General features: G+C 49.9%; 1 protein-coding gene across 1 annotated transcript in view; it reads left to right on the top strand.

The window, feature by feature from the left end:
• MAP2K5 (mitogen-activated protein kinase kinase 5) overlaps positions 1–21,526 on the top strand; it is a 175,026-nt gene that overhangs the window by 134,153 nt on the left and 19,347 nt on the right. Inside the window, exons 20-21 of the mRNA XM_071568130.1 lie at positions 4,682–4,743; positions 10,264–10,309. Of these exons, the coding sequence (XP_071424231.1) occupies positions 4,682–4,743; positions 10,264–10,309 (108 nt within the window). The remainder of the gene's footprint in view (positions 1–4,681; positions 4,744–10,263; positions 10,310–21,526) is intronic.

Here is a 21,526-nt window from a genome sequence, read left to right on the forward strand (position 1 = left end):
TTGCTCATAGATTGTGCATAATTAATAATTAAACGCTTGCAGTTGTAATGGGTTGACCTCCTTGAACTGTTCATTATTCACAAGGCAAAGGCATCACTCAAAGTTTTTTCCTCTTGCCCTTCCCCGGTCTCGCTCTGTGTGCACCATCGGGCTGGTTTGGAGAGAGCAGAGGCTGATCTTGGCTTCTCCTGCAGCAGATCCCACTTCTGGAAATGCTGCTTGGATGCTCAGGGAGCTTGGGAATAATGGGACATTGACCCTCACAACTGTTTGTGTCTTTACTACCATTTTAGCATCATCCCTGATATCGAGGTCTTCACGGTCCTGGCCAAAAGATACAGCATTTAATGAAAATGGAAGAAGCATTTCCCAGTTAAAATTGAGTATCTCTGCTCCTCTCTCCTTTGAGATGTTGGTTTTTTACCTTCTTTCCCTCTGTATGTGATTTCATGGAGCAGGTGGGGAGAATAAGGCAGGTCATGAGGGTGCAGCTGGACGTTCCCTGGGGGTACATCAGTGTGACTGTATTGCTTGGGAGAGAAATGGAGCTTTGCTTTATTTCCTTCTATTTCCCATCTCTCTGAGTGTCAGGAAACATGTGGGGAACTTCAGGATACAATACAGGATGGGTTTGCAGATCCTCATAATTGAGCAACCTGATCTAGTGGGAGGTGTCCTCAAGAATCAGCCTTGACCTCCTTGAACCTCCCAAAAGACTCTCAATTTTTCAGACAAATATCCCATAAATTTGAGTGTGCCCAGTCTAAAATCCTTGGGATTAAAGCATCTTGTTTCCATGCTGAGCTCCAGCATGTGTGTCCACCTCCAACCCCTCCACACACCATCTCTTCCTGAGCTCCCTGAGAGCAAACCATCCAAGGCATGGCCATGGCCAACAGCAGCCCAGGATGGGGCTGAAATCCCTGCCTTGCACAGAAAAATGGGCCAAAGAGAGGAAGAGAACAGGAGTTAACACTTCCTTTCAACCAGGTGAAGTGTTGTGAGGCAGGAGCCCCGTGCCCTCTGCCTGGCTGCAGGACAGGAGCTGGGTGGTCCAGGGTTTGGGCTGCAGGACAGGAGCTGGGTGGTCCAGGGTTTGGGCTGCAGGACAGGAGCTGTGTGGTCCAGGGTCTGGGCTGATGGTGCTGCAGGACAGGAGCTGGGTGGTCCAGGGTTTGTGCTGATGGTGAAGCAGGACAGGAGCTGGGTGATCCAGGGTTTGTGCTGCAGGACAGGAGCTGGGTGGTCCACGTTTTGTGCTGATGGTGAAGCAGGACAGGAGCTGTGTGGTCCAGGGTTTGTGCTGATGGTGCTGCAGGACAGGAGCTGGGTGGTCCAGGGTTTGTGCTGATGGTGCTGCAGGACAGGAGCTGGGTGGTCCAGGGTTTGTGCTGCAGGACAGGAGCTGGGTGGTCCACGTTTTGTGCTGATGGTGAAGCAGGACAGGAGCTGGGTGGTCCAGGGTTTGTGCTGATGGTGCTGCAGGACAGGAGCTGGGTGGTCCAGGGTTTGTGTTGATGGTGCTGCAGGACAGGAGCTGGGTGGTCCAGGGTCTGGGCTGCAGGACAGGAGCTGGGTGGTCCAGGGTTTGTGCTGATGGTGCTGCAGGACAGGAGCTGGGTGGTCCAGGGTTTGTGCAATTGGTGAAGCAGCTTCTGCCCTTCCTTGCAGGAGGCCATGGGGTATGGACACCCAAAGCAGGCTGCTGGCAGGCTTTGGACACCCAAAGCAGGATGCTGGCAGGGTTTGGACACCCAAAGCAGGATGCTGGCAGGGTTTGGACACCCAAAGCAGGATGCTGGCAGGGTTTGGACACCCAAAGCAGGATGCTGGCAGGGTTTGGACACCCAAAGCAGGATGCTGGCAGGGTTTGGACACCCAAAGCAGGATGCTGGCAGGGTTTGGACAACCCAAGCAGCCTGCTGGCTGCTGCAGAGCCGCTTAGCAGCTTCCCCTCGCCTCTCCCGATGAGGTTTCACTCGATTATGGGCCCGTCATCCCTTGTGAATGCAGAAATTATCACCTTCCAAATGAGTGTGAAGTGCTGGATGCCCATCCTGGTGCCCAGCAGGGCCTGAGCCGAGCTGGCAGCCCTGCCCGAGGGATGTTTGCCTTGGAACGAGCTCCTCTAGCATTTTACTTAAAATAACCAGCAGGGATAGATGGCTGGGCAGAGCCAGTTGCCAGGAATGGCATCCCGGGGCTCCGGGAGTGGTGCCCGGAGTGTTGCCCACCTTGCCCACCAAGGCTTCAGGTGGGAGCCCAGGAAGGCTGAGCTGGGCAGGAGAAAAGGATGGGGAGAGGCAAAGCCTGCTGGGCTCCCTCGGAGCAAGGCATTTCCCTCTGCATTTTCGGTATCAATGTGGGTAATTTTGGTCTTTGAAGTGGAGAAAGTTGAATTGTGCCTCTGATTTCCTCCACTCTCCAGCAGAAAGCTTCCAATCTTGCTGTCATTTGGAAGTTTGGGAACAATCACCTCTCCCTCCCCCGGTCGGAGTTCAAAGAGGACTTGGGCTCGTTCTATCAAACACTCCTCGTGTTTAATAGAAGTCTTTGAAAACCGGAAAGCAATTTCGGCTTCTCCTTTTCCTCCTCAGTTACTTTTGATTGAATCGTGTTTTCCAGCAGTTTCCAATTGTTCGAATTGGAAACAAAGCCTTAATAAGAGTTCTAGTTAATTTTCTGTCTTGTAATTACCGATCTCATTTTTCTGATAATTGGCCCCAGCAATTATATGTATATTTACTAATCACATAGGAGGCTCTGCAGTCGTGTCTCTCTGCCACCATCGATAATGACACCCACATTGCAGAGGTGCTTTTATCATCTCCTTTTTTCCACTACATCAAAGCTATTTCCTCGCCTTGCCCATAATGAATACATGCATGCATTTGACACAGTTGTGTGCTGGAGAAATTGTTTGGCTCCCACCAAATGCTGCACGCTCCGAGTTTCTTGCCTGCAGCGCTGGAAGGTTGTATGTAATGATATATTGCTCATCCAAATGGCCAAAGCACTCCAAAGCACAGTGAGATTAAAATAAGTCATTCCTTTGTTAATTTAAATAGGTGCATGTATCATACTTTGCAGGGTACTTTGTGGAGGGATGTCAGGGAGGGGAAAAAAGACGCCGAAAGGTATTTTTAATAGCAAATGAGAATAGATGAGAATGGAGTCATTTGCAGCTGCGTGTTTTATGTGGCTCTCTTGTTCCGACTGTAGGTCTAATGAGATGACACTGTTAAAGTACTCTGCAGTGTAATTTCATTACATCCTGAGCTGTTACACTATAAACACACTGGAGCTCTCTGTCATTCTTGGAAAAACTCCTAAATTCGTAAAGCCCTTCTTTTGCAAATGGTGATGTTGTTTGTTCCCAGTTTGGAAGCTTTTTTTTTTTATTATTATTATTATTTTTTTTTTTCTCTTGCGCTCTTAATTTTTTTTGTTTTCTTTCCTAAACGTTGGGATGTTGTTTTCCACCAGCAGCCTGGTGAATTTTTTGCTTTTAAAAATTCTTTTGCCTTTTAAATCCAGACCAGACAGCATATGAGGACAGGCTCTAAAATGAATAAGTGTAAATAAACATGAGTGTAAATAAATAGCGAATGCAGCGAAAGAAACAAAGGTCAACACAAGAATAATTTCGCAGCTCTTTGTTAATTACAAGACCATTTGTGTGTTACTTAAATAATCATTAATTTCTCATTTACACTTTCCCTACCTTCCTTTTTACCCTGTGGCTATCATTGTCCTTTTTTCACCTCCCCTCAGTGTCTTTCCACATGTTTTTACCCATCGTGTAACGCTCATTAGTGGCAATGCGGTGTTTTCTAACACGTTCTCCGCGGGATCGGGACCTCTCCCTGCCCGCAGTTCCCGCTGGGAAACGGCGGCTCTGCCTTTGCTGCTTTGGGCTGGGGGTGGCTTGGTTTGTTTGGGGGTTGGTTTGGGGGTTGGTTTGGGGGTGGTTTATTTGGGGGTTGGTTTGAGGGGTGGTTTATTTCGGGGTTGGTTTGGGGGTTGGTTTGGGGGTTTGTTTGGGGGTTGGTTTGAGGGTTGGTTGGTTTGTTTGGGGGTTGGTTTGAGGGGTGGTTTATTTGGGGGTTGGTTTGTTTGGGGGTTGGTTTGTTTGGGGGTTGGTTTGAGGGGTGGTTTATTTGGGGGTTGGTTTATTTGGGGGTTGGTTTACTTGGGGGTTGGTTTGGGGATTGGTTTAGGGGTTGGTTTGTTTGGGGGTTGGTTTGAGGGGTGGGTTGGTTTGGGGGTTGGTTTGGGAGTTGGTTTGGGGGTGGGTTTGTTTGGGGGTTGGTTTGAGGGGTGGTTTATTTTGGGGTTGGTTTGGGGGTTGGTTTGTTTGGGGGTTGGTTTGTTTGGGGGTTGGTTTGAGAGGTGGTTTATTTGGGGGTTGGTTTCTTTGGGGGTTGGTTTGGGGGGTGGTTTAGGGGTTGGTTTGTTTGGGGTTGGTTTAGGGGTTTGTTTGGGGGTTGGTTTGGGGGTTGGTTTGTTTGGGGGTTGGTTTGGGGGTTTATCTGGGAGTTGGTTTGGGGGTTTGTCTGGGGGTTGGTTTGTCTGGGGGTTTGTTTGGGGGTTGGTTTATCTGGGGGCTGGTTTGTTTGGGGGTTGGTTTGGGGGTTTGGTGTTGCTCTCCTATAGAATCCATCTCTTTTCCCCTTGGCAGGACTCGCCGGTGCTTCCAGCCGAGGACTTCTCAGAGCCCTTTGTGCACTTCATCACTCAATGGTGAGTGGCGCCGGGTCGTGTCGTGCCATGTCGCGATGAAGGCGACACGTGCCATCAATGTGGGCACAGCCACGTGTCATTAATGTGGGCACAGCCTGCCATTAATGTGGGCACTGCCACGTGCCATTAATGTGGGCACTGTCACGTGTCATCAGTGTGGGCATTGCCATGTGCCATCAATGTGGGCACAGCCATGGGCGATTAATGTGGGCACTGTCACGTGCCATTAATGTGGGCATTGCCATGTTCCATCAATGTGGGCATTGCCACATGCCATTAATGTGGGCACTGTCATGTGCCATTAATGTGGGCACAGCCACGTGTCATTAATGTGGGCACTGTCACGTGCCATTAATGTGGGCACACCCACGTGCCATCAATGTGGGCACAGCCACGTGCCATTAATGTGGGCACACCCACGTGCCATCAATGTGGGCACAGCCACGTGCCATTAATGTGGGCACACCCACGTGCCATCAATGTGGGCACAGCCACGTGCCATCAATGTGGGCACACCCACGTGCCATCAATGTGGGCACAGCCACGTGCCATTAATGTGGGCACAGCCACGTGCCATCAATGTGGGCACAGCCACGTGCCATTAATGTGGGCACACCCACGTGCCATCAATGTGGGCACAGCCACGTGCCATCAATGTGGGCACACCCACGTGCCATCAATGTGGGCACAGCCACGTGCCATTAATGTGGGCACAGCCACGTGCCATTAATGTGGCCACAGCCACGTGTCATTAATGTGGGCACTGTCACGTGTCATTAATGTGGGCACAGCCACGTGCCATCAATGTGGGCACAGCCACGTGTCATTAATGTGGGCACTGTCATGTGTCATTAATGTGGGCACACCCACGTGCCATCAATGTGGGCACACCCACGTGTCATTAATGTGGGCACTGTCACGTGTCATTAATGTGGGCACAGCCACGTGTCATTAATGTGAGCATTGCCACGTGCCATCAATGTGGGCACAGCCACGTGCCATCAATATGGGCACTGTCACATCCCTGGGGCACGTGGGGTGGCAGAGCCCGGCGAAATCTGTGACCCTGAGTTACACAAAGGCTTGGAAAGGGGCTTACAAGAGGCTTGGGGGGTTTTTCCTCTCCTCTCTCCCAGTTGCCCGGAATGTGGGTGCTGAGCCCCTGGATGTGGGTGCTGAGCCCCTGCCCTGGATGTGGGTGCTGAGACACTGGATGTGGGTGCTGAGCCCTCCAGTGTGGGTGCTGAGCCCCTGAATGTGGGTGCTGAGATCCTGCTCTGAATGTGGGTGCTGAGACCCTGCTCTGAATGTGGGTGCTGAGCCCCTGGATGTGGGTGCTGAGCCCCTGAGTGTGGGTGCTGAGCCCCCAAGTGTGGGTACTGAGCCCCCCAGTGTGGGTGCTGAGCCCCTGAGTGTGGGTGCTGAGCCCCCAAGTGTGGGTACTGAGCCCCCCAGTGTGGGTGCTGAGCCCCTGGATGTGGGTGCTGAGCCCCCCAGTGTGGGTGCTGAGCCCCTGCCCTGAATGTGGGTGCTGAGCCCCTGCCCTGGATGTGGGTGCTGACCCCCCAGTGTGGGTGCTGAGCCCCTCAATGTGGGTGCTGAGCCCCTGGATGTGGGTGCTGACCCCCCAGTGTGGGTGCTGAGCCCCTGAGTGTGGGTGCTGAGCCCCCAAGTGTGGGTACTGAGCCCCCCAGTGTGGGTGCTGAGCCCCCCAGTGTGGGTGCTGAGCCCCTGCCCTGAATGTGGGTGCTGAGCCCCTGCCCTGGATGTGGGTGCTGACCCCCCAGTGTGGGTGCTGAGCCCCTCAATGTGGGTGCTGAGCCCCTGCCCTGAATGTGGGTGCTGAGCCCCTGCCCTGGATGTGGGTGCTGACCCCCCAGTGTGGGTGCTGAGTCCCCCAGTGTGGGTGCTGAGCCCCTGGATGTGGGTGCTGAGCCCCTCAATGTGGGTGCTGAGCCCCTGAGTGTGAGTGCTGACCCCCCCAGTGTGGGTGCTGAGCCCCTGGATGTGGGTGCTGACCCCCCAGTGTGGGTGCTGAGCCCCTGGATGTGGGTGCTGACCCCCCAGTGTGGGTGCTGACCCCCCAGTGTGGGTGCTGAGCCCCCCAAGGCTGCCCTGGGGGGAAGGCTCAGTACAGCCTCACGTGGGTGGTGTCGTCATTAAGACCTTTCCCTGTCGAATTAATTGCCCGGGAAGGCAAAAGGCCTTGATGGGCTCCTTGGCTTCTCAGTAAGTAATTTTTAGGGAGAGTGGTGGTTTAAAATGCACCACTGGGTGTGTTTTCTGTCCTTAAAAGTGAGGAGTTGATTGGAAACCTTTTAAATGAAAGGAGGACTGGGGAGAGGAGGAGGTTGTAGAATAAATAAGGCAGTTCTTGAGTGACTAAGGGACCAAATGCTGAGGGTAAGATACCCAAAAGAGGCAAAGTGAAGGGAAAAATCACTATTTAACTGTCCCACCGCCCTGAAAACAATGAAATAAAGGGCAGGTATTTATGCAGAGCAGAGAAATAAGCTTGAATTTTGTAAAAATAGGGGATGTTTGAGGGAGAAGGGACCAGGCACACCCAGGGCTGGATGTTCAGCTCTGCCAAGTCAGAGGGAGCCATCGGTGTGTGGGAGAGGGAATCCTGCCCCAGGGGGGTGTCCTGCCCCAGGGGTGTGTCCTGCCCCAGGGATGTTTCCTGCCCCAGGGGTGTGTCCTGGTCCAGGGATGTGTCCTAGTCCAGGAATGTCTCCTATCCCAGAGGTGTCTCCTGCCCCAGGGATGTGTCCTGGTCCAGGGGTGTGTCCTGGTCCAGAGATGTGTCCTGCCCCAGGGATGTGTCCTGCCCCAGGGGTGTGTCCTGGTCCAGGGGTGTGTCCTGGTCCAGAGATGTGTCCTGCCCCAGGGATGTGTCCTGCCCCAGGGGTGTGTCCTGCCCCAGGGATGTGTCCTGGTCCAGGAATGTCTCCTGCTTGAAGGATGTCTCCTATCCCAGAGATGTCTCCTGCCCCAGGGTTGTGTCCTGTTCCAGAGATGTGTCCTGCCCCAGGGATGTCTCCTATCCCAGGAATGTCTCCTATCCCAGAAATGTCTCCTGGTCCAGGGATGTCTCCTGCTTGAAGGATGTCTCCTACCCCAGGGATGTCTCCTGCCCCAGGAATGTCTCCTATCCCAGGAATGTCTCCTATCCCAGAAATGTCTCCTGGTCCAGGGATGTCTCCTGCTTGAAGGATGTCTCCTACCCCAGGGGTGTCTCCTGCCCCAGGGATGTGTCTTGCCCCAAGGATGTCTCGTGCCCCAGGGATGTCTCCTGCCCCAGCGATGTCTCCTATCCCAGAAATGTCTCCTATCCCAGAAATGTCTCCTGCCCCAGGGATGTCTCCTGCCCCAGGGATGTTTCCTGCCCCAGGGATGTTTCCTGCCCCAGGAGTGTCTCCTATCCCAGGGATGTCTCCTGCCCCAGGGATGTGTCTTGCCCCAAGGATGTCTCCTGCCCCAGGGATGTTTCCTGCCCCAGGAATGTCTCCTATCCCAGGGATGTCTCCTGCCCCAGGGATGACTCCTGCCCCATGGATGTCTCCTGCCCCATGGATGTCTCCTGCCCCATGGATGTCTCCTATCCCAGGGACATGTCCTGCCCCATGGATGTCTCCTGCCCCAGGGATGTGTCTTGCCCCAGGGATGTCTCCTGCCCCAGGAATGTCTCCTATCCCAGGGACATGTCCTGCCCCAGGAATGTCTCCTGCTACAGGGCTGTGTCCTCCTCCAAACCCTTGCAGAGCTGTAGCTTGGGCTTTGCACATTTGGGGTTTGTACCATATGTCAGGGCCACTGCAGCAAAAGTGACCTGATGACATTGAGCTTTGACTGAGGAGAAAGGACCTCTCAAGCCTGTAACAAATCCAGACACAAAAAGCAGTCTGATGATCGGTTAATTAAAGTAACTAAATAATTAAAGTTTGTGTAAGAGAGGCTTCAGTTTTCAGTAGTTTCAGCTTACCAGGGCAGAGGCTGTTTGGCTGCTGTGCGTGGAGCTCTGTGTTTTTATCCTCCCCCAAAAATTGATGGCAGACCTTTTAAAAAAACCAATTGAGGCAGAGGGAGGGATAACCTGTGTTAAAATTTCCCCAGATGTCAACCTGAAGCAGAACTGATGGTGCTTAATAGCCTTGTTCTCCCTGGGGATGCAGCTACTTTGGACTGTCAGATTAAACTGCTACCTCAGACAGCTTGTGCTACTTGATTATTTGAGGGGCTTGTGCTTGTGTGTAGGGAAGGTAAATTGTGTCCTTAATATCTCCAGTTTGCAGCACAAATCATCCAGTATTTTATATATAATGTTATATTAGCTGTGCTTTTCAGCGGGAGGAATCACTGCTTGTAAAAAGCAAATAATATGGAAGTATAGATTATTTAAGCAATCAATTGCTAATAACCAGGAGAGATGTCAAGTGAGCAGCATCCCAGCCTTTGTGCCAGCTCTGCCATAAAGCCTGGCTGCTTGGATGGCATCCAATTAGTCAGGAGGCAGCTCCTGGTGGTCACCTCTGGGCCACGTTATTGTGTTCCCTCATGCAGCTCAGCACAGCCTTCAGGAGCTAATTGCACCTGTTGCCTGGAAAACTAGGACTGTTTGCATGAGAAACATGATCTTATAAACAGGTTAATGCTGTGTAATGAACTATCACCCTGCAGTGTAATGGAAATAAATGGGGAAGAGGAAGGGAGGAACCCCAGGGTATTGCCTGGGCTCCTGAAGCTGTTCAGCAGTGGAGCTGAATTTCCCACCTGTTTGCCTAATTCTTTGTGTCATAATCCCCAGAAAAATGGGCAGCACTCACTGTGCCTTCTGAGCTGGCTGCACTTCTGTGGGCTCTCTATTAATCCTCTTTTCCTGCTCACAAACATCCTACAGCCCATAGGGAAGGAAAACTCCCTCTATGTATTGGCCAGTAGGAGCCCTGTCCTCCCTCAACACCTGAAAAACGTTAAAAACACCCTGAAATGCTCCACTCTGGGATAAAAGAGAAGGAAAACTCCCTCTATGTATTGGCCAGTAGGAGCCCTGTCCTCCCTCAGCACCTGAAAAACGTTAAAAACACCCTGAAATGCTCCACTCTGGGATAAAAGAGAAGGAAAACTCCCTCTATATATTGGCCAGTAGGAGCCCTGTCCTCCCTCAACACCTGAAAAACGTTAAAAACACCCTGAAATGCTCCACTCTGGGATAAAAGAGAAGGAAAACTCCCTCTATGTATTGGCCAGTAGGAGCCCTGTCCTCCCTCAGCACCTGAAAAACGTTAAAAACACCCTGAAATGCTCCACTCTGGGATAAAAGAGAAGGAAAACTCCCTCTATATATTGGCCAGTAGGAGCCCTGTCCTCCCTCAGCACCTGAAAAACGTTAAAAACACCCTGAAATGCTCCACTCTGGGATAAAAGAGATACGAGAGAGAACAGATAATTCAATGTTTAAACATGCAGAATAAATGAGCAGTTGTTTTGATTTCTTTTTTATTATGTTTCATGCCACAGCATGAAGAAGCAACCAAAGGAAAGACCAGCACCTGAAGATTTAATGGTAAGTGAAAACTCAGTTTATATCTGTCAGTGATTACTTTTTATTCATATACATACATGTATATACATATATATAGTGTGTGTGTACTTGTATATACATATATATACACATATATACATAATTTACACAGTCCTGTTTAATTAACATCTTTATTGATGGTTTAGATGAGGGGATCGAGTCCATCAGCAGCAACTTTGCTGATGACACCAAGCTGGGAGGGAGTGTCGAGCTGCTGGAAGGCAGGAGGGCTCTGCAGAGGGGTCTGGAGAGACTGGAGAGATGGGGCTGATTGCAATGGGATGGAGTTCAACAAGGCCAAGTGCAGGTCCTGCCCTTTGGCCACCCCAAGCCCTGCAGCGCTCCAGGCTGGGCACAGAGTGGGTGGAGAGGGACAGGCAGAGGGACCTGGGGGGACTGAGGGACAGGAAGCTCAACAGGAGCCACCAGTGTGCCCAGGTGGCCAAGAAGGCCAATGGGATCCTGGCCTGGATCCAAACTAGCGTGGCCAGCAGGGCCAGGGCAGTGACCCTTCCCCTGGACTGTGCCTTGGGGAGGCCACACCTTGAGTGTTGTGTTCAGTTCTGGGCCCCTCAGTTGAGGCAAGAGATTGAGGGGCTGGAGAAGGGACTGGATGTGGCACTGAGTGTCCTCTGAAACACCTCCAGGGACAGAGAATCCAACATGTCTTGATCCAACCCCACTGTGATCACCAGCCCAGGGCACTCTGTGCCCTGGGCTGGTGATCACAGTGGGGTTGGATCAAGGATTGATGATCTCAGAGGTCTCTTCCAACCCAACTGAGAAGAGCAAGGAGGCTGGAGAAGGGGCTGGAGCACAAGTGCTGTGGGGAGAGGCTGAGGGAGCTGGGGGTGTTCAGCCTGGAGAAGAGGAGGCTCAGAGGTGACCTCAGCACTGTCTGGAACTGCCTGAAGGGAAGTTGTGGCCAGGTGGGGGTTGGTCTCTTCTCCCAGGCACTCAACAATAGGACAAGGGGGCACGATGGGCTCAAGCTCTGCCAGGGGAAATTGAAGTTGGAGAGCAGAAAAAAATCCTTTCCAGAGAGAGTGCTCAGGGTTTGGAATGGGCTGCCCAGAGAGGGGGTGGATTCCCCATCCCTGGAGGTTTTTCAGCTGAGCTTGGCCGTGGCACTGAGTGCCATGATCTGGTAAAGGGACTGGAGTTGGACCAAGGGTTGGACTTGATGATCTCAGAGGTCTTTTCCAACCCAGTCCATTCTGTGATTCTGTGAATGTGGCACTGAGTGAGAATCCACCATGTCTTGATCCAACCCTACTGTGAGAATCCACCTTGTCTTGATCCAACCCCACTGTGATCACCAGCCCAGGGCACTCTGTGCCCTGGGCTGGTGATCACAGTAGGGTTGGATCAAGGGTTGGACTCAATGATCTCGAAGGTCTTTTCCAACCCAAACCATTCTGTGATTCTGTGATATGCACATACACACACACATATATATATAAAATAAAAGTGTATCCATTTTTTCCTGACTTTTCCAGTATGTACAAACCTCACTCTCAACTCTTCCAGGCTTGTGCAGCAATTCCATGTTTGCAGAGGACACCCAAACCAAAGGTGGAATTATTATTATTCCACTGAAGTTGTTGGATGTTTTGCTGTTTTGGGGAGTTCATACAGAACTTCAAGTTTCAATCCAAACCATTTGGATACTTAATACCCCTTTTTGGTTTTCAGTTTGTCTGGCCAGGGATTAGAGCTTCATGGAGGTCACTCTTTGGTCAGCATTTACCATCTTAACCTTCCCAAAAGTGAGGATTGAAAACAGAATATGTGGTCAAAATTAAGTGTATTTTAATGAGCTGGAGGAGCCTCAGTTTTCCCTCAGATTCATGTAAACCACAATTGGATTGGCTGCAGAAAACTGAGTGAATTTGTAGCTTTGGCCTGTCCGTGGGAGGGTTCTGAGGGTTGGAATCTGAGCTCAGAGACCACTTTTTTTTTTGCTGGGAATTGTCATTTTTGCAGTGAGGCAATAACGGGCTCCGTGTTCTCAAGCTGCTCCCTCGTGGCTCTGCAGTTGGTGCTGTTTGGAGTGGTTTTGAGCAGCTGAAAAAAGCCCCATCTCCAGCAATTACTGCACATATTTACAGCAATTTCTTGGAGCCAAGAGTCCCAATCCCCTCTGACTCACATCGGGTTTTTTGGGGTTTACGTGGCAGTGCTTTTCTTTATTTGCTGCTTCCTGCCACTTGGAAAACCATCCCATTTGTGTGGGGGAAATAGCAAGGGGTAATTGCAGCATAGGGATAATTTTAATATAGGAATAATTTTAATATAGGGATAATTTTAATCTAGGGATAATTTTAATATAGGGATAATTTTATATAGGAATAATTTTATATAGGAATAATTTTATATAGGATTAAATTTTATATAGGATTAAATTTTATATAGGAATAATTTTATATAGGAATGATTTTATATAGGATTAAATTTTATATAGGAATAATTTTATATAGGATTAAATTTTATATAGGAATAATTTTATATAGGAATAATATTATATAGGAATAATTTTATATAGGAATAATTTTATATAGGAATAGTTTTTATATAGGAATAATTTTAAAATAGGAATAATTTTATATAGGAATGATTTTATATAGGAATAATTTTTGTATAGGAATGATTTTAATATAGGATTAATTTTAATCTAGGAATGATTTTTATATAGGAATAATTTTATATAGGAATAATTTTAAAAATAATTTTAATCTAGGAATAATTTTATATAGGAATAATTTTATATAGGAATAGTTTTTATATAGGAATAATTTTTATATAGGAATAATTTATATAGGATTAATTTCAATATAGGAATAATTTTATATAGGAATAATTTTAATATTAGGATAATTTTTATATAGGAATGATTTTTATATAGGAATGATTTTTAAATAGGAATAATTTTTAAATAGGAATAATTTTATATAGGAATAATTTTAATATTAGGATAATTTTATATAGGAATAATTTTAAAAATAATTTTTATATAGGAATAATTTTTATATAGGAATAATTTTATATAGGAGTAATTTTTATATAGGAATAATTTTTAAAATAATTTTAATCTAGGAATAATTTTTACCTAGGAATAAGTTTTATATAGGAATAATTTTTAAAAATAATTTTATATAGGATCAATTTTAATCTAGGAATAATTTTATATAGGAATGATTTTCATATAGGAATAATTTCATATAGGAATAATTTCATATAGGAATAATTTTATATGGAAATAATTTTATATGGAAATAATTTTATATGGAAATAATTTTATATGGAAATAATTTCATATAGGAATAATTTTATATGGAAATAATTTTAATATAGGAATAATTTTCTATAGGAATAATTGTAATAGAGGAATAATTTTTATACAGGAATAATTTTAATAGAGGAATAATTTTTATATGGGAATGATTTTAAAAAATAATTTTTATTTAGGAATGTTTTTTATCTAGGACCAATTCTGAAGGATTTTAGCAAGGCAGAGACACTTGTGCCTCCTCTCTGATGTTCCACACTGGGAGCTGCAGGGAGGATAAAGCAGAGTTTCTGCTGCAGCTCCTCTCCAGTCAAAGGCTCAGCTCTGAAGGTGCCCCGGGGCAGGTGTCTCACAATCCCACTCTCAGCTGAGGTCCTGGGGAGGGAAATATTTAACTGTGAATCTGATTGGAAGGGAATTAACTCCCCCCTCTGTATTTACAGTCCGGTACCTGCTCAAATCCCTCCGAAAAAGGAGCCCTAAAGTCTCTCAGGGCCCCCCTTTGGGTGCTCTCTGTGCCCAAGGCTCACACTGCCTGATTTTGCCTTTTTTATTAACTCCTGAGGGTTGGCAAATTCTTGCAGTTTAGTCACATCTGAGGGAACTTGGAGCAGGTTGTGGAGCCGTGGCCACATTTACCTCGTGCTCTGCTCTGCCATGGCTGGCTGGCTCAGCTATTAAAACAATGCAATGGGCTTCCATAAAACCTCAATTGTGTGCAGAGAGAGGCACGTTGGGGTGATGCAATGGCCCTGCCACTTATAAATAAAACATCTGCAGAGCCACAGACCCCAGAAGTGTATCTGGATGTTGGGAAGCAATAACACCACTCCAGGGTGCAGAGCCATAAAACTGAGGCCAAAGGGTGAGTGCCTGCAGTCCCAGGCAAGTGCACAGATTTATCTTTACAACTCCATGCCCTGGAGTGTGCTGGGCCCCTTTGAAGGAGGTATTTTGTGAAATAATTTGGAAATTCCAGCAGCTCTGGAAGAAAAAAAAAAATAAATAAGAATAAGCGGTCCTGTTTGTTAAACAAACTGGTTGGTTTGATGCATTTTGCCCCTCGTGCTGCTTCTTATTCAGTTATAAAGAAACTTGCAGCACAAGGAGTGAAATAGGAGGTGGTGAAATGAAGTCCTTGCCTGCAGGAGCCTCCCCAGTGCCCTGAATTCCCTCCTGTGCTTTCTGTGCCACACCCCCTGGTAGCTCAGGAGTTGCTCCCCAGTCAAACCAGTTCCATTCTTGCCCTTCCCCAGTCCTTTTATTTCTAAACCTCACATGCAGATACCCATCAGCAGGGTGGGTATATCTGTGTTCACAGCCTCCCCCAGCCTGTCTTTAGATACAGATGTATCAATTAATTCATAGGCATTAAGTTGAAAATGTAATCACTTATTTATTAGTAATTGCTGGAAAACAGGGCCAGAAGAAAAGCTGTTAAATAATCACATTTAGGTTGGAAAAGACCTCCAAGACCACAAAGTTCAGACTGTGCCCCATCACTGAGTGCCATGGCCAGTCATTCCCTGCACACAAATACCCTCTGAACTGTAGCACAATATCCTTCTAATTCCACACCATCCACCCCTGAGACCTCCCTGGAATTCTGATGGATGGGCCAGTGGGCAGAGGGATGTAAACACCGGGGTGGGCAGAGTGGGGCAGGTTCTGTCAGGGAAATCCTGGATCTGTCAAGGTCAGCTTGTCATTGACTTCAATTAGGGCAGGACTGGTGCATGTTCCTGGAGTTTGGGGATTTTTTTAATTTAAAAGCCATGTAGTCTCAAGGATGAAGGGGATATAACACAAACCATCATTACTCCAGAGGGGCCAGAGTGGGCTCCTCCCTGTGGGCACTGCCCGTCCTGGAGGGCACTCTGTGCTGACCAACTCAGCTCAGTGAGGGACTGAGAGCAGAACAAAGGGAGCACAACATCCATCTCTCTGCTCTCCTGATATTCAGGGAGTTGTTGGGTGCATTGAGGAGCTGCCTGACCCTCCCTGCAGTGCCAGCCCTGCAGCTGCCTGACCCTCCCTGCAGTGCCAGCCCTGCAGCTGCCTGACCCTCCCTGCAGTGCCAGCCCTGCAGCTGCCTGACCCTCCCTGCAGTGCCAGCCCTGCAGCTCTGGCACTGCCACGGCTCACACAGGGCTGGAGTTGCCCTCTCTGCTACAGGAGCTCTGCTCCAAAAAAATCCCAGTTTGGGCAGAAAATAGGGCCAAAGTCAAGGCTGTGGGAAGTTCCTGTGGGAAGGAATCTGTGTGCAGGTGAGCACCACATTTCCAGAACATCGTTGGGGTTCCTGGATTTGTTTCTTTTATTATTAATTATTCACTCTCTGGCCTTTGTTCCGTGTTCCCATCCCCAAAACAAGCTGGCACGTTGGTTGCTCTGTGTTTACAGGACCAATTAATTGTTTCAAAGTATTTCACATTAACAGGCTTGTTCCATGGGATTGAAAAGAGGAATTTCACCAAGTAATTGGAGAATTGTCCACTCAGGGAGAGGAGCAACCTTTGGAATTTACCAGTGCTTGCTCTAAGCTTGTTCCAAACTCATTCCAAAGTGCTTCTCCTTTATTTCCACCTTGTTCCCTCTTAAGAGAAGGGCACAGAGTCAGTTAAATGGAATATATTCCTGTATTAGGGAAGGCTTCACAACATCTCAGTATATTCCTCTTTCTCCTCTCCCTTTCCAACACCAAAATCTCACCAATTCTTCTGTATTTTTCCTTGGGCACTTCCATATTTTGCCTGCACCGTGGGGTTTCCTGGTGTGCCACCCTGCCCACAGGGCCAGGTGTGTCTGAGCAGTGGGGCTGGGCTGCCTGGCAGCTTTGGGTGCTGCTGGCACTGTCTGTGCTGCCCTGGTAACTTTGGGCACTGCCTGTGCTGCCATGACAGCTTTGGGCACTGTCTGGCACTGCCTGGGCTGCCCTGGCACCTTTGGGTGCAGTTGGCACTGCCTGTGCTGCCCTGGCAGCTTTGGGCACTGCCTGGCACTGCCTGTGCTGCCCTGGCAGCTTTGGGTGCAGCTGGCACTGCCTGTGCTGCCCTGGCAGGTTTGGGTGCAGCCTGGGCTGCCTGACACCTTTGGGCCCAGCCTGGCACTGCCTGGGCTGCCCCGGTACCTTTAGGTTGAAGGGTGGCACTGCCTGTACTGGCCTGGCACCTTTGGGCTCAGCCTGGCACTGCCTGTGCTGGCCCGGCACCTTTGTGCTCAGCCTGGCACTGCCTGGGCTGCCCTGGCAGCTTTGGGTTGAAGGGTGGCACTGCCTGGGCTGCCCTGGCGCTTTGGGTGCAGCTGGCACTGCCTGGGCTGCCCTGGTAGCTTTGGGCACTGCCTGGCATGGCCTGGGCTGCCCTGGCACTGCCTGTGCTGCCCTGGCATCTTTGGGTGCAGCCTGTGCTGCCCTGGCGCCTTTGGGCTCAGCCTGGCACTGCCTGGGCTGCCCTGGTACCTTTGGGTTGAAGGGTGGCACTGCCTGTGCTGGCCTGGCACTGCCTTTGTGCTCAGCCTGGCACTGCCTGTGCTGGCCTGGCACCTTTGGGCTCAGCCTGGCACTGCCTGGGCTGCCCTGGCAGCTTTGGGTTGAAGGGTGGCACTGCCTGTGCTGCCCTGACACCTTTGGGCACTGCCTGGGCTGCTCTGGTAGCTTTGGGTCCAGCTGGCACTGCCTGTGCTGCCCTGGCACCTTTGGGCTTAGCCTGGCACTGCCTGGGCTGCCCTGGCAGCTTTGGGCTCAGCCTGGCACTGCCTGTGCTGCCCTGGCAGCTTTGGGTTGAAGGGTGGCACTGCCTGGGCTGCCCTGGCACCTTTGGGTGCAGCCTGTGCTGGCCTGGCACCTTTGTGCTCAGCCTGGCACTGCCTGGGCTGCCCTGGCACCTTTGGGCTCAGCCTCGCACTCCCTGGGCTGCCCTGGCACCTTTGGGCACTGCCTGTGCTGCCCCGGCACCTTTGTGCTCAGCCTGGCACTGCCTGTGCTGGCCTGGCACCTTTGGGTGCAGCCTGTGCTGCCCCGGCACCTTTGGGCTCAGCCTGGCACTGCCTGTGCCGGCCTGGCACCTTTGGGCTCAGCCTGGCACTGCCTGTGCTGCCCCGGCACCTTTGGGCTCAGCCTGGCACTGCCTGGGCTGCCCTGGCACTGCCTGTGCTGGCCTGGCACCTTTGGGCTCAGCCTGGCACTGCCTGTGCTGCCCCGGCACCTTTGTGCTCAGCCTGGCACTGCCTGTGCTGCCCCGGCACCTTTGTGCTCAGCCTGGCACTGCCTGGGCTGCCCTGGCACCTTTGGGTGCAGCCTGTGCTGCCCCGGCACCTTTGTGCTCAGCCTGGCACTGCCTGTGCTGCCCTGGCACCTCTGGGCTCAGCCTGGCACTGCCTGGGCTGGTTCCAGAGCCACATCCCCGGGCTTTTCCCGCAGCTTTCCAGGCTAAGCTCTATTTAATGGAATCTCTGCATAGTGAGCAATCAGGTCAGAGCGGAGCCCCAGCCCCTGCTCGAGATCAATCGCTGGCTGATACTTTATCTGGGCCACTTTATTATCTCCCGCTGCTCCCAGCCCATTCTGCTCCTCCTTTGTAGCGTGCACTTCAGCTGTGGTAAAAGTGTGGCTCCCATACATATTAAAAACATATACCCATTCTATCTGTATGTAAATGGGGGAGGCACAGCTGGATCCTGCAGGAGTTTGATTTACTAATAGTTATTATCTGTTCTGGCTGTTCCGAGCAGGGAGAGTTGCAGCAAACAAGCTGGCGCAGAAATTGCCTTTATGAGATCACTGCCCTGCTTTGGTAATTGTTTCAAATCTCCCCTTTAGCTGCAAGCTTGGCCTTTCCCTCTCCCCTCTGCACAGGCTTTGCAGGGCTGGGGAGGGGCTCTTGGGGAGGCTTTTTTTGGTCAGGCGGCACCAAACTGGGCTGTGCCACCTCTGCCTCTTTAAGGGGCGGCTTTAATGGCAAGAAATTGGATTTGAAACACCAAAAGTGGGGATGTGGCAGCGAGTCTGTTCTTCTGTGGCGTGGAGGAATAAAAGTGCAGCCTTCAGGAGGCTGCTTGGGATTCTCAAGGAAAGATTGGGCTGGGAGAGGCAAAGCTGTTGGCCAGGGGTGCAAAAGATTGAGCTGGGAGAGGCAAAGCTGTTGGCCAAGGGTGCAAAGAGGCAAAGCTGTTGGCCAAGGGTGCACAAGATGGGGCTGGGAGAGGGAAAACTGTTGGCCAAGGGTGCAAAAGATGGGGCTGGGAGAGGCAAAACTGTTGGCCAGGAGTGCAAAAGGTTGGGCTGGGAGAGGCAAAGCTGTTGGCCAAGGGTGCAAAGAGGTAAAACTGTTGGCCAAGGATGCAAAAGATTGAGCTGGGAGAGGGAAAACTGTTGGCCAAGGGTGCAAAAGGTTGGGCTGGGAGAGGGAAAACTGTTGGCCAAGGGTGCAAAAGATGGGGCTGGGAGAGGGAAAACTGTTGGCCAAGGGTGCAAAGAGGCAAAGCTGTTGGTCAAGGGTACAAAAGATTGGGCTGGGAGAGGCAAAACTGTTGGCCAAGGGTGCAGAAGATTGAGCTGGGAGAGGCAAAGCTGTTGGCCAAGGGTGCAAAAGATGGGACTGGGAGAGGCAAAGCTGTTGGCCCAGGGTGCAAAGAGGCAAAGCTGTTGGCCAAGGATGCAAAAGATTGAGCTGGGAGAGGGAAAACTCTTGGCCAAGGGTGCAAAAAGTTGGGCTGGGAGAGGGAAAACTCTTGGCCAAGGGTGCAAAAGGTTGGGCTGGGAGAGGGAAAACTCTTGGCCAAGGATGCAAAAGGTTGGGCTGGGAGAGGCAAAGCTGTTGGCCAAGGGTGCAAAGAGGCAAAGCTGTTGGTCAAGGATGCAAAAGATGGGGCTGGGAGAAGGAAAACTGTTGGCCAGGGGTACAAAGAGGCAAAGTTGTTGGCCAAGGGTGCAAAAGATGGGGCTGGGAAAGGCAAAGCTGTTGGCCAAGGGTGCAAAGAGGCAAAGCTGTTGACCAGGAGTGCACAAGATGGGACTGGGAGAGGCAAAGCTGTTGGTCAAGGGTGCAAAAGATTGAGCTGGGAGAGCCAAAGCTGTAGGCCAAGGGTGCAGAAGATGAGACTGGGAAAGGCAAAGCTGTTGACCAGGGGTGCACAAGATGGGACTGGGAGAGGCAAAGCTGTTGACCAGGGGTGCACTCACCTCCTGCCCTTGGTTCCTTTCACACAGATCTGACCATTTTAGTTCAAGTCTCCCAATTTTGAACCCAACTGGGAGCTTTTCTCCCTTTTGGAATTTGCATTACTGGTGTTTTTTATGATGGGGTGTATTTCTTCAGAAGGCTGGGTGGTTGTACATCATCTGTGCCAAAACCTGCTGGAAAACATGATCTTGGTTTTAATAATTATTTTAATGCCTAATGCAATTTTTGAATTCCTCATTCCTGTGCATCCAGCAATCCCTCTCTCCATTCCAGGCAAAGCTTCAGTCCAGGCACCCTCACCTTATTACCTGTAATGGGAGTTTTTTCACATAAATAGTTTGTTTGTGTATTTAAATGTGTTAAGAATGTGTTAAAATGTTACAGACTCTCAAAAATGGGTTCTGGCTCCCTGTTCCCCTGTTTCAAACAAGTCCAGGAAATTCAAAATGTGAGGCTTTTAAGTAGCTGTATTTTAAGTAGCTGTATTTTATTTAGTTGTTTTATTTATTCTGGAGGGTCTGGACAGGAGCCCTTCTTACCAGGCAGAGCTGAAAATGTTTGCAGTTCATTGTGTTAAACCCTTGGGTTTAGTTCTCAGGAAACACTTTTATGGTTTAAACAAACAAGTGGAGGATCAGCATAATCCCACCTGGGTTTTCATCTAAACCTTCAGAATAAAGCCAATAAAATCCTGTGCTTGGGTTTGGCACTAGAAGGGCTTTTTTGTCACTGAGGAGCTCAGGTGGCTGCACAGGCTGGGGGTGTGATGGTGTGTGGTAACTTTGGGGATAGAGCAACACCAATCACCCCATAAATTGGGAGAAATCAGCTGGATTTTGGCTCCTTTTGTGGCCCTGCTTGGCCCTGGGATGGAAACACACCCCATAAATTGGGTGAAATCAGCTGGATTTTGGCTCCTTTTTTTCCCTACCCCAGTGCAGGATCTCTGAGTGATGATTTGTCCAACATCAAAGTGTCCCTGCTTGGCCCTGGGATGGCAAAATACCCCATAAATTGGGTGAAATCAGCTGGATTTTGGCTCCTTTTTTCCCCCTGCCCCAGTGCAGGATCTCTGAGTGATGATTTGTCCAACATCAAAGTGGCCCTGCTTGGCCCTGGGATGGAAACACACCCCATAAATTGGGTGAAATCAGCTGGATTTTGGCTCCTTTTGTGGCCCTGCTTGGCCCTGGGATGGAAACACTCCCCATAAATTGGCTGAAATCAGCTGGATTTTGGCTCCTCCAGTGCAGGATCTCTGAGTGATGATTTGTCCAGGATAAAAGTGGCCCTGCTTGGCCCTGGGATGGAAACACTCCCCATAAATTGGGAGAAATCAGCTGTATTTTGGCTCCTTTTTCCCCCCTGTCCCAGTGCAGGATCTCTCAGTGATGATTTGTCCAGGATAAAAGTGGCCCTGCTTGGCCCTGGAATGGAAACACTCCCCAAAAATTGGGTGAAATCAGCTGTATTTTGGCTCCTTTTTTCCCCCTGTCCCAGTGCAGGATCTCTGAGTGATGATTTGTCCAACATCAGTGGCCCTGCTTGGCCCTGGGATGGAAACACTCCCCATAAATTGGCTGAAATCAGCTGGATTTTGGCTCCTTTTTCCCTGTCCCAGTGCAGGATCTCTCTGAGTGATTTGTCCAGGATAAAAGTGGCCCTGGGATGGATTGCTGTGTGTGCAAACATTTGGGCTCTCTCTGTCACAACCAGCCCAGTTATTCA

Source organism: Pithys albifrons, chromosome 13 (assembly GCF_047495875.1).
Source record: "Pithys albifrons albifrons isolate INPA30051 chromosome 13, PitAlb_v1, whole genome shotgun sequence".
NCBI classification, from domain to species: domain Eukaryota; kingdom Metazoa; phylum Chordata; class Aves; order Passeriformes; family Thamnophilidae; genus Pithys; species Pithys albifrons.